At 36.0% G+C, this 13,250-nt stretch overlaps 1 protein-coding gene across 1 annotated transcript; it reads left to right on the plus strand.

Moving 5' to 3' along the window:
- The first annotated feature begins 9,325 nt into the window (after nt 1-9,325).
- On the plus strand, nt 9,326-12,430 carry LOC104217226 (cytochrome P450 703A2). The gene is made up of 3 exons (XM_009767415.1): nt 9,326-9,628; nt 10,247-10,947; nt 11,724-12,430. Exons 1-3 carry the CDS (start codon nt 9,358-9,360, stop codon nt 12,378-12,380), a joined length of 1,629 nt encoding a protein of 542 aa, XP_009765717.1. The 5' UTR covers nt 9,326-9,357; the 3' UTR covers nt 12,381-12,430.
- Nucleotides 12,431-13,250: the final 820 nt, after the last annotated feature.

The raw sequence follows: 13,250 nt of genomic DNA on the forward strand, positions 1-13,250 counted from the left end.
TTGGTAGTTGTTGTTGTAGGCAAACGCTGCTAAAGGCAAAAACTGATCCCACGAGCCTCCAAAGTCAATGACACAAGCTCGGAGCATATCCTCCAAAATTTGAATAATCCGCTCGGACTGCCCGTTCGTCTGAGGATGAAACGTTGTGCTCAACTCAACCTGTGTGCCCAACTCTCGCTGAGCTGCTCTCCAAAAATAGGAGGTAAACTACGTACCTCAGTCCGAAATGATAGACTCGGTCACACCATGAAGGCGAACTATTTTCCGGATATAGATCTCAGTTAACCTCTCGAAAGAGTACGAGACTGCCACAGGAATGAAATATGCCGACTTGGTCAACCTATCAATAATAACCCACACTGCGTCGAACTTCCTCTGAGTCCGTGGGAGTCTAACAACGAAGTCCATAGTGATACGCTCCCACTTCCACTCGGGAAGCTCAATCCTTTAAGACAAACCACCAGGCATCTAATGCTCGTACTTAACTTGCTGACAGTTCCAACACCAAGCCACATATGCAACGATATCCTTATTCATTCTTCTCCACCAGTAATGCTGCCGCAAATCCTGATACATGTTCGCGGCGCATGGATGAATAGAGTACCGGGAACTATGGGCCTCCTCTAAAATCAACTCTCGAAGCCCATCCACATTAGGCACACAAATTTGACCATGCAATCTCAAAACTCTATCATCACCTAAAGTAACCTGCTTGGCACCTCCATGCTACATCGTGTCTCTAAGGACACACAAATAGGGATCATCATACTGCCGATCTCGGATACGCTCCAATAAAGAAGAACGAGCAACTGTGCAAGCTAACACACGGCTGGGCTCAGAAACATCCAACCTCACAAACTGATTATCCAAAGCCTGAACATCCAAAGCAAGCGGTCTCTCACCGAACGGAATATAAGTAAGACTGCCCATACTGGCTGAATTTCTACTCAAAGCGTCGACCACCACATTGGCCTTTCCCGGATGATATAAGATGGTGATATCATAGTCTTTTAATAGCTCCAACCACCTTCTTTGCCTCAAATTTAGCTCCTTCTGCTTGAAAAAATACTGCAGACTCTTGTGATCCGTGAACACCTCACATGCCACGCCATACAGATAATGCCCCCAAATCTTCAATGCGTGAATGATGGCTGCTAACTCCAAATCATGAACCAGATAGTTCTTCTCATGAATCTTCAACTACTATGAAGCATAGGCAATGACCTTGCCATCCTGCATCAACACCGCGCCAAGTCCAATACGAGATGCATCACAATAAACTGTATAAGGCCCAGAAAATGTGGGCAAAACCAACACCGGTGTCGTAGTCAGAGCTGTCTTGAGCTTCTGAAAGCTCGCCTCACACTCGTCAGACCATCTAAACTGGGCACCCTTTTGGTTCAACCTGGTCATCAGGGCTGCAATAGACGAGAACTCCTCTACGAACCGATGATAGTAGCCTGTCAATCCTAAGAAACTCCGGATCTCTGTAGCTGATACTGGTCTAGGAAAGTTCTTGACTGCCTCAATCTTCTTCGGATCAAATTGAATACCCTCTGCTGATACAACATGACCTAGGAATGCAACTGAACTCAGCCAGAACTCACACTTTGAAAACTTAGCATACAACTGACTATCCCTCAAAGTCTAACGAACCACTCTAAGATGCTGCTCGTGCTCCTCCCGGTCACGGGAATAGATCAAAATATCATCAATGAAGACTATCACGAACAAATCCAAGTAAGGCCTGAACACTCGATTCATCAACTCCATAAAAGCTACTGGGGCATTTGTCAACCCGAATGACATCACCAAGAACTCATAATGCTTATACCGAGTGCGGAAAGCTGTCTTAGGGACATCGGATGCCCTAATCCTCAACTAATGGTAGCCAGATCTCAAGTCAATCTTCGAGAATACCTTGGCACCCTGAAGCTGATCAAATAAATCATCAATCCTCGGCAATGGATACTTATTCTTGATTGTAACCTTGTTCAACTGCCGGTAATCAATACACATTCTCATCGATCCATCTTTCTTCTTAACAGACAATACCAGCACACCCCAAGGTGAAACACTAGGTCTAATGAAACCTTTTCAAGCAAGTCTTGCAACTGCTCCTTCAACTCTTTCAACTTAGGCGGGGCCATACGATACAGCGGGATAGAAATGGGCTGAGTGCCCGGAGCCAAATCAATGCAAAATTCAATATCCCTATTGGGTGGCATACCCGGCAGGTCTGAAGGAAATACCTTAGGAAACTCACGAACAACAGGCACGGAATCAATAGAAGGAACCTCAGCACTAGAATCACGAACATAGGCCAAATAAGCCAAACACCCCTTCTCGACCATACACCAAGCCTTCATATAAGAGATAACACTACAGGTAGAATGACTAGAGTCCTTCTCCACTCTAAATGAGGTAAACCCGGCAAGGCTAAGGTCACAGTCTTGGCATGACAGTCCAAGATAGCGTGATAAGGTGATAACTAGTCCATCCCCAATATGACATCAAAATCAACCATGTCCAGAAGAAGCAAATCTACACGAGTCTCAAGACCCCCAATCACAACTATACAAGAACGATGGACTCGATCTACCACAATATAATCACCCACCGGTGTAGACACATAAACAAGAGCACTCAAAGAATCACTAGGCATGACCAGATATGGTATAAGATTTTCGGCTAAGTTATAAAATTGCAAGTTGTAGATATGGGAATTGCGATCAGGGTTCGCAATTGCGAAGCTCGACCTCTGCTATGTTCGCATTTGCGAAGGGGTTCCCACATTTGCGAGTTGGGAAATGAGAACAAAGGATCGCATTTGCGATAACAAGCCCAAAAGGGGCGTATCGCATTTGCGAAGGAAATCTCGCATTTGCGAGAAAGAGCTGGCCTGGGCTATTTCGCATTTGCGACTCAACCTTCGCATTTGCGATCCCGCATTTGCGATGCGAAGCCTGCATGCCTGATCACACCAGCTAAAAACCTGCAATTCACCAAGTCCAAAATCCACCCCGCGGCCTATCCAAAACTCACCCGAGCCCTCGGGGCTCCAGACCAAACATGCACACCAACCTAAAAATATCATACGGACTCGCTCGTGTATTCAAATCACTAAAATAACATCAACAACTATGAATTTAGCATCAAAATTATTGAATTTTCTTAAGAACTTCAAATTTCCAATTTTCTCAAAAACGATCTGATTCACGTCGTTTCAAGTCTATTTCCTACCAAACTTCACAGACTTACCTTAAATCACATATAAGACCTGTATCGGGCACCGAAACCAAAATACGGACCCGATACCATCAAGTTTTAATCACAATTCATTTCCAAAACTCATAAACATTTTCAGAAAATAATTTTCTTTAAAAATTCATTTCTCGGGCTTGGGACCTCGGAATTTGATTCCGGGCATACGCCCAAGTCCCATATTTTCCTACGGACCCTCCGGGGCCGTCCAATTACGGGTCCGGTCTGTTTACCCAAAATATTGACCGAAATCAACTTAAACTCATTTTAAATGCAAAATTCATCATTTTTCACAGTTTTTCACAAAATGGCTTTCTGGTTAGGCACCCGAACTACGCACACAAATCAGGTGATGCCAAAAGAGGTTTTTAAGGCCTCGGAACACAGAATCCACTTTTAAAAACAAGTGATGACCTTTTGGGTCATCACATTAGTATATAACAGCTATTCACTATTAAAAAAAGACAGCCTGGTGTACTAAGCTGTCGCTATGCGTGGGGTCCGGGAAAGGGCCGGACCACAAGGGTCTATCGTACGCAACCTTAATCTGCATTTCTGCAAGAGGCTGTTTCCACGGCTCGATAACCCCTGACCTCCTGGCCACATCGCAGCTACTTTACTAGTTACGCCAAGGTTCCCCTTCATAATAGCCATTTACTATAAAAGTAAAAAAATATCGAACAAAAAATGTTGTTATAATCTCCAAGAAAATCCTCATATATATAAATACCAAAAAATACGAAAATATATAATTCCGGCATATCTTAATTAGCAATATATAATTATATAAAGGTATCATATTGGAATAATTATAGTATATTTCATAATTAATTATATAAAACATATAACAATGGAATAATTTTCTTATGTTTTATATAATTAAATGTTTCTAAATAAATTATACTAATACCATTCGAAATATTTATTAAGTGTAAGTTTACATTTTTTTTAATTCTTCAATAATAGCATCTATAATTATACCAGTAAATAAAAAGGAAAAAATATCAAGAAAGGAACAGAATATAGGGCAATAACTTCGCACATAAATTGTTAGGAATTATTTTTTAACGTGATTATCAGTCTAGTCTTTAATGTTTCTGTTAAGAAATGACGTTAATTAGTTACCATTTTTGTTAATTATTTACTGCAACTATGATTTTATTAAATTTTCTTAAAGACTTGCACCAAAAAAAAATTCTTAAAGACATAAGTTTTAAATAGAAACCATTTCTTTTAACCGTTTGAAAAATAGAGTGGATATTCCTGTTGAGTAGGACGAACTACATCACCGAGTAAAAATTCTTAAAGTATATGTTATTGAATGTAAATTATTTTATTATGATTTTTATTAAAAAAAAAAAACCTTTTTATATGTATTTATTAAGAACTCATTCTTTGATTCACTCTAGAAACAAAAAAATCGACTCTCGTAAACAGGACTTTATTATTGTTTTTAGGACAAAGAGAATGTCTAGAAAATGTTAAAGTTTCATGTTGATTGTGATGGATAGAGTAGTTCAAAAATTAAGTAATTTTCTCTGAGGACGTTAATTAGAAAAAAGTCTAAGTGTTATGCGGAAGCTAGCAAAGCAAACCTTGAACGATGATAAATTAGACAATAAAAGAGAAATATATCAAAAGAAACACAAATATTTAACGTGGTTCGATCAACTGACCTACGTTCACGGGCGGAGATGAGTATTCCACTATAATAAAAAGAGAGTACAAAATATTGAGAGAACAACCTCACGAAGAGGCAAATACAAGTGACATACTAACACTTTGTCCTGTAAAGTTCTCTCACTAAACACGACTTTCAAACCCCATATGGCTACATTGTGGATGCTGCTGAATGACAAGGACGAATCTTCAATTTATAAAACTCCAAACTTTTTCCTACAAGAAAAGGAACTATCCAAATATGAAAGATTTGTAATTTCCTTCTACAATAAGGAAAACCCAATCAAGGTAAATCTGTTGTCCTTTCCTTCAAGAGATAGGAAAACCAAATATGGTAAGAAAATCAGGACAAACACCTAAAAATTCTCTCCTTGGCCTGAATTTTCTGACAAAATAAACTTGATCCACCTTTTTCATATAGCTCTGATACCACTTGTTAGGATCGAAAAAAGCCAGGTGTCATGCGGAAGCTAGCAAAGCAAACCTTGAACGACGATAAATCAGACAACAAAAGAGAAATATACCAAAAGAGACAAAAATATTTAACGTGGTTCGGTCAACTGACCTACGTCCACGGGCGGAGATGATCAATCCACTATAATAAAAAGAGAGTACAAAAAATCGAGAGAACAACTTCACGAAGAGGCAAATAGAAGTGACACACTAACACTTATCTCGTAAAGTTTTCTCCCTAAACACGACTCTCAAACCCCATATGGCTAATTTGAAGGATTGAAATACCCCGAAGAACAATTTAGGCACAAGCAAGAAATTTAGCGAAAGCTATATAGAAGAAATTTATTAAACTAGGGAGAGAACTTGGTAGGAGGGTTTTTCAAAACTCATAAACTCTTGAATCTCTCTACATCGTAGCTACCTCTCCACAATAGAAAATATGTAGTAGCACCCCTATTTATAATACTACAAAACCAAAATTGACTAGAATCTAGAAAACTTATTCCTACTTGATTTAGGTTGTGAATCCTAATTAGACATAAATTAAATAAACTAGGCTCCCCACCAATTCCCTAAAATATGTTGCATCAACAAAGTCGCGAGTATCATCTTTAGTTAACTTCAATTTCTCTTCAATATTGGTCATATATGATTTGTCTTTACTCATGGTTAATCCCTTCAAAATATCATCAACATATTTTTTTCTCTACTTTGAAACCATCTACTTCTCTAAATGTTTTGTGGGTAGTCTTGTACACCCGATCAACTCCACGTGAAAATTTTATAGGTTGTAGAATAATGTCACCAATAGATATATCATCTTTCTCCTTAAAATATGTAATTTTGAACAATGACACGAAATCGATTGCATCTTCAATATCTATAATCATGTGTTGTTGTGTTTCTGGATCCCAAGCTATTTCTGCCTCAATCTTGGGTTGATTAATAAAAACTTTCTCTTGATGAACCATCTTGTTTCTTTCATTACTCGGTTCATCTTCAATACTATCAAATAATATTTCTTGTAAAATATCAACCTCTTTTGGACGGGCATCTCTTGCAACTTAATCGTCCTTTTTAACAATCTCAAAAATTTTGGTAGATCAATTTGAATATTATTTAACTTATCTTCGCATTCAATGGAACTATCATAACAAAAATTACATGTACCTTCTCTTCTTTTCTCCTTTGTTTTTGAATTTTGCCTTCTTGATTTATTTTCGTCATCTTTGATGTGTCTTCTTTTTCTTTTGGTTGATTATCTTTTTCTAGTGATGCATCATCTAATGTCTCATCTTTCCGTTGATTCAATGATCTCTCATATGTCACCAATTCGCCTTCTACAACATCAAGTCTTAGAGTGTTAAGATCTTTGGTAGACTCAAGAGTAACTTTCTTCTTGTTAAACTTTAAACTAAGTGACTGCAATATTTTTTTAACAATTTTAACTTCTTTCAATATTTCTCCATTTATCCTTAGACCATTGACTATTTCTTCAATTCTAGTAAAATATTCTTTCACAGACTCTGTTGGTCTCATGTAAGCCAACTCAAATTGACTCCTAAATTCTTGCAGTTTCTCTTTCCTTATGTTAACAACTTTTCGATGTGACTTAACTAAGATTGTCCAAGCGTTCTTTGATGACTTTGCATGCAAATATTTTTTAGATATATACAAGTCGACCTTTATGGCGAGTTAGTAGCGTGCCATATAATATAAATGTCTCTTCTTCTCCAATTGCATAACTGCATCACCCGTAAATGTTGTACCTTTTGGGGGTCCTCAAATCCTGTTTCAACAATGGGCCATAATCCAGCAACATTGAAAAAATATTTCATATATTGATATCAATCTTCAAAATTATTTTTGCCATCAAACTTGAAAATTTGGCAATCATGTAAATATGGAGTATCCATAATTTTTTTAGGATTTCCACCGACTCTGATAGAATCTCATATACCAATTTTAAGGATTGAAATACCCCGAAGAACAATTTAGGCACAAACAATAAATTTAGCAAAAGCTACATAGAAGAAATTTATTAAACTAGGGAGAGAACTTGGTAGGAGGGTTTTTCAGAACTCATAAACTATTGAATCTCTCTACATCGTAGCTACCTCTCCACAATAGAAAATATGTAGTAGCACCCTTATTTATAATACTACAAAACCAAAATTGACTAGAATCTAGAAAACTTATTCCTACATGATTTAGGTTGTGAATCCTAATTAGACATAAATTAAATAAACTACTAAATACCAAATCCTAGAAGACGTAGGAATACTACTTAATCTTGGTTTAATTTCCAACACTTGTCAAATGCTTCTTACTGGTAACTTAATTTATGATCTTATGATTTGTGAATGCATGTTGTTAATACAAAGGATGGACAAGGCGATGGTGAGGCATACCTACAGGAAGAAGAATAGGGTGGCCGATATACTAGCGAAAGAGGCAGCAAAGTCATGTTTTTTGGGACGAACCGACATACTAGCAGTTCCTCCGATATTTGCAAATAATGTATTTTAGGCAGACATCTTAGGAATTAAAGTCGTTAGAAAATTTTTGACATGTAATATTGATACAGTAGAGTAAAACATCGCAGTATTAAGGGATTTACAGTACTCCGGCATAGACAATACTATGCATTGTATTTCCAAGTTTAATTATAGAAGCTTTATATATAAATATCCTTCTTAACAAAAAAAAAAAGGCTCGAGACTGCACTGACGATTTTCATCATTAAACATTCACTATTATACATATGACACGTGGAAAACATTACATGTAATGGCACAACAATATAGAGTGAAGGGTATTCAGTTGAGTACTCTTAGGGGTCGTTTGGTTGGAATACGGATTATATCGGTATAAGTTATGTCGGTATAAGTTATGTTGAGATAAGTTATGCTGGGATTAGTTATGCTGGGATTGTTGTTTATTCACAATTTGATATGTTGTATTAAGAATGACAATTGCATAATTTCTAAAAAGAAGGTATAAGTTATACTGACACTAATTACCCCACCCTCTCTAAGGTATAAGTTATTCCGGTGTTAAAATTAACACTGAAATAACTTATATCTGGTTTGCTAACCAAACATAGTATTAAGGTGGTATTAAATTTTTGTATTATCCCTATGCCTTCTTATACCTCATACCAAACGACCCCTTAATCGGACAATTATACAGGATCTATAAAAAATAGTTAGAAATTAGTTTTTATAAATATATATATATTATTATTTATCTTTTGACAACAAACTACAGAGTACAATGATTTTCATTTTGCTCAAATGCGTACGTCTATTGCTGTCAACAGACATGATTAAGGACTAAATAGTAAAATAACTTACTACTTCCGTGCTACTGTTCAAATTCGAGACCTTTTAAACAAGAAGTGCAAAAATAATTTTTTTCGGGATAGAGGTTGGAATTTAATTCTTAACGGATCGGAAACTTGCAAGAATAATTGTTTTTTTTTAAAAAAAACACCCTAATTCACTATTTCTAAGAAAACATTTTCCAATTTTACAAAGCACTTCTGAAAAAGAAGAAAAATAACTTGCTGATTGGCCTTGTGAATTGGTATGTTAGCACATCACATGAATCTGAATCGAAGAAAATGATCTTAGCAGAATACCTTATATTATCTCTCCTCTGTTATTTTACTGAGCTCATATGTAAAGGATCATAACTAAAATAACATTTATGATGGACTATAAAACCGAATCTCCCTAACAAAGAAAACGAAAATGCAAGAAAAGTGAGTTAAAGATTATGAATATAGTGTAGTTGAAACATGTCAAGATGATGGGCTTCCTAATATTTTGTGGTCATGTCTTTTTGCAGCCGAATGTACACTGCTCAAAACATTATAAATTAGAATTAAGCAACATATTTTCCTAGTAAAGCTTGTAACAAACTACTTTCTTTTTTCCTCTTTGACAAGATAAGATGATCGACTTAACCAGTTTTATTCTACTTCTTCTTTGCACATGTCTTTTTGATCTGATCAATTGTGTTGTAGCCTTTCTTTGCGCATATCTTATTTCCAAGCTAGTTCATTTTTCACTTATCGACAAGTCTAAACAGAAAATCAATCGACTCCCTCCTGGTCCAAAACAATGGCCGATTGTGGGCAACCTTTTTCAGTTGGGGCAATTGCCTCACAGAGACATGGCTTCATTCTGTGACAAATATGGGCCATTGGTTTACCTCCGACTAGGTAATGTCAGTTAGAGATCTTTACACAAATAACCGATCACATTCGCTGTTTATTTTTCTTGGCCAGTATACATAAATTATACACTGATTATACGGCTATTTTTATTTAAGCAGTTGGGAGTGCAGCTATTTAGATTAAGTCTTCTTTGAATATAGTTTGTGACGTCCCACGTTGATGGACAAAAGCCTTTCTTATAGGCTTTATAAGTTAAATCTAACAATGGTCTTTATAACTTAGTATACCTACATATATGTGTATATCTACAAAGCCATATATATAAAAATATAATGCATCTATTACATTATATTACTTTTATTACCAAATACTCATCTGCATGCTTAAAAGGCTTAATTTTGTTTTCCTTTTCCTAACTATTATACCTTTCTTTCTTTTGTTTCTACTATAGAATATTCAATTTTGTTTAGGATGAATAGATATGTGTATTTATGAAATCAAGTGTCTATTTGGTATGATCTGATCTTTGCTCTATAAATAGAGAAATTCTACATGGGGTGGCTATTAAAAACCTGTAGTACAGATACAAGCAATAGTTATTTTTCACGCCTCAAAGGCTGCCTTCAATTTTGTCCCTATATTATATATATTTTTTACTAACAGGTAACGTCGATGCTATCACCACCAATGATCCAGAAATCATAAGAGAAATACTTGTACAACAAGACGATGTTTTCGCGTCTAGGCCAAGAACTCTTGCTGCTGTTCATCTAGCATATGGTTGTGGGGATGTAGCGTTGGCTCCCTTAGGACCAAAATGGAAGAGAATGAGAAGAATTTGCATGGAACATTTGTTGACAACCAAAAGGCTTGAGTCATTTGTAAAACATAGGGCAGATGAAGCTCAAACCCTAGTTCAAGATGTTTGGACCAAGACACAAAAAGGGGAGACATTAAATTTAAGGGAAATTTTGGGTGCTTTTTCAATGAATAATGTGACTAGAATGTTACTTGGAAAACAATACTTTGGGGCTGAATCTGCTGGCCCACAAGAAGCAAAAGAATTTATGCATATAACTCATGAATTATTTTGGCTTCTTGGTGTGATTTATTTAGGTGATTATTTACCTTTATGGAGGTGGATTGATCCTCATAATTGTGAGAAGAAAATGAGGGAAGTGGAGAAAAGGATTGATGATTTTCATATGAGAATAATTGAAGAACATAGAAAAAAAGGTAAAAGTAATATTGATGAAGGTGAAATGGATTTTGTGGATGTTTTATTGTCTTTGCCAGGTGAAGATGAAGGAGATGGGAATGGGAAACAACATATGGATGATGTTGAAATTAAAGCTCTCATTCAGGTCTAATTTTTTTAATACCAACTCTCTACCTAGATAATAGGTCCATTTATCTCAAACTATACTAGTATACTTACATTCAGTATGCATCTAATGAATTACTACTAGCACACACATGAGACTCCTAAGCTGAATCCAAATTACACACAAAAAAAATAAATGGCCCGTAGCAACTTTATATCATGAATTCAGTTTCTACATACTGACGATTACAGACTTTTAACACTATCAAAATATTTTAACATGTTGCAGTAAATTACCTGTTTTATTTTTCAGGTTATCAATCACACTTATTATGGTTAATTATATGTAATTATTTTTTAGATGACTAGAATAATTATTCTTTATACAGTTAGTGTATATAAATTAAACTCATTATATTATAGCTATAATAACATTAATGGTCTGAAAGTAGACATATTATATCAAAAAGGGAAATGTCCAAGTTTATCTCTCTAAATATTTCAATTTTATCCTTCGTATACTTGGGGATTATCCATACCCCTGTTTATAGTAAATCGTTTCCTATATTTTCGTGATCTTATACATGTACAAAGCTTTCATATACACTAAGTGGATTTCACATATCAAAATACTTCGAGAAGAATGTGCAAATGTATTTCCATACTTTTAGTTATGATTTAAAATTATCTTCCGTTGTACTTCAGATTAAAGCTTGGTAAAAGGTATGAATGTCTCCGAAATATAAAATAAGACATTTCATATACTAGTGGTGTATCTTTTGTGAGAGTTATTTTTTTTTTTTCTGTTTATTATAGGATATGATAGCTGCAGCCACGGATACATCTGCTGTAACCAACGAATGGGCAATGGCTGAGGTGATAAAGCATCCCCACGTCCTCAAGAAGATCCAAGAAGAACTTGACATAGTTGTTGGATCGGGTCGGATGGTAACCGAAACCGACTTGGTTAATCTCAAATACCTTCGTTGTGTAGTACGTGAAACTTTTCGAATGCACCCTGCTGGTCCATTTCTAATCCCACATGAATCAATCCGAGATACGACGATCAACGGCTATTATATCCCAGCCAAGACACGTGTCTTCATCAACACGCACGGTCTTGGTCGAAACACCAAGATTTGGGACAATATTGATGAGTTTAGGCCAGAGAGGCATTCGCCAAAAGATGAAAGCATCAGAGTTGAAATAAGTCACGGGGCGGATTTCAAAATTTTGCCATTTAGTGCTGGAAAAAGGAAGTGTCCTGGTGCCCCATTGGGAGTAAAATTGGTGCTTATGGCTTTGGCTAGGTTGTTTCATTGCTTTGATTGGAGCCCACCAAATGGATTGAAACCTGAAGATATTGACACAAGTGAGGTTTATGGAATGACTATGCCTAAAGCTAAGCCTTTGATGGCTGTTGCTAGGCATCGACTGCCTGCTCATTTATACCACTGCCACTCAATCAAATGAATATACAAACCAAAAGTGTGTTATTAATAAAATTATTGTGTTACGCCATATACTGAAATGACATAGAAATGGATATCTTTTTTTTTGTTTGGGGGGGGGGGGGGGATATAGTATACAAGATAAAGGAATTCAATAGCTTTTAGGTCTCTCTGTATATATATATATATATATATATTTAAAACCCGCATTAAATATGTACAACTAATAAATTTTAAACTCAAAAATCAAATAGACTATTATAGAATTTCGTAAAGGTCAAACATCGATCTGCCTTATTGAGTCAATAATACTATCATTTGACACAACGTAAATCTAGATGAGTCAGTATTCTAGTACTCTCATACACGACAGCATGAGTGGCTAGAGATCCGCAAGGGAGAAGAAAGCTAAGAACTTGTTAGGGAATGAAATAGAAACTATTTTCCTCAAAGCATATATCATAAAAATTCAAAAAGAAATCTAAAATATAAAATGTCGCGAGTTTCTTTTCCTCCAACCCACAATTCGAAGGTTTGAACTATGTTGGGAAGCAAGTGAGAAACCACAGAAAATTTCTCTTTACAATTATTTTTTTCCGTCACAAATAATAATTTTTTTAGAAGGAAATAAGACTATTCTACTTTACAAAATAGTAAAATACTATCAATAAGCTGGATACCTATATTTGTTTTGCTAACAGAGGAATTGCAAAAGGGAAAATGATCATGGTATGCATAAGGCAAAGGCACAGGACGTGGTTGGAACAAACCAAATCTCACCAAGTCACAGGACTTCCACTTGTGCCTGTTCCTCCATCACTTGTCACTTAAGTATGTACACTACAGAATTAAAGGGATGTTACTATTTTTAACGCAAACCTATCATTACATT

This window comes from Nicotiana sylvestris, chromosome 8 (genome assembly GCF_000393655.2).
Source record: "Nicotiana sylvestris chromosome 8, ASM39365v2, whole genome shotgun sequence".
In the NCBI taxonomy this organism is placed as follows: domain Eukaryota; kingdom Viridiplantae; phylum Streptophyta; class Magnoliopsida; order Solanales; family Solanaceae; genus Nicotiana; species Nicotiana sylvestris.

Excerpts from the sequence above, each read along its gene's own strand:
- LOC104217226 (XM_009767415.1), top strand. The coding sequence starts at position 9,358 with ATGATCGACTTAACCAGTTTTATTCTACTTCTTCTTTGCACATGTCTT. Across the intron at positions 9,629-10,246 it reads ATTGGTTTACCTCCGACTAG|GTAACGTCGATGCTATCACC; the intron begins GTAATGTCAGTT and ends TTTTACTAACAG. Across the intron at positions 10,948-11,723 it reads AAATTAAAGCTCTCATTCAG|GATATGATAGCTGCAGCCAC; the intron begins GTCTAATTTTTT and ends TGTTTATTATAG.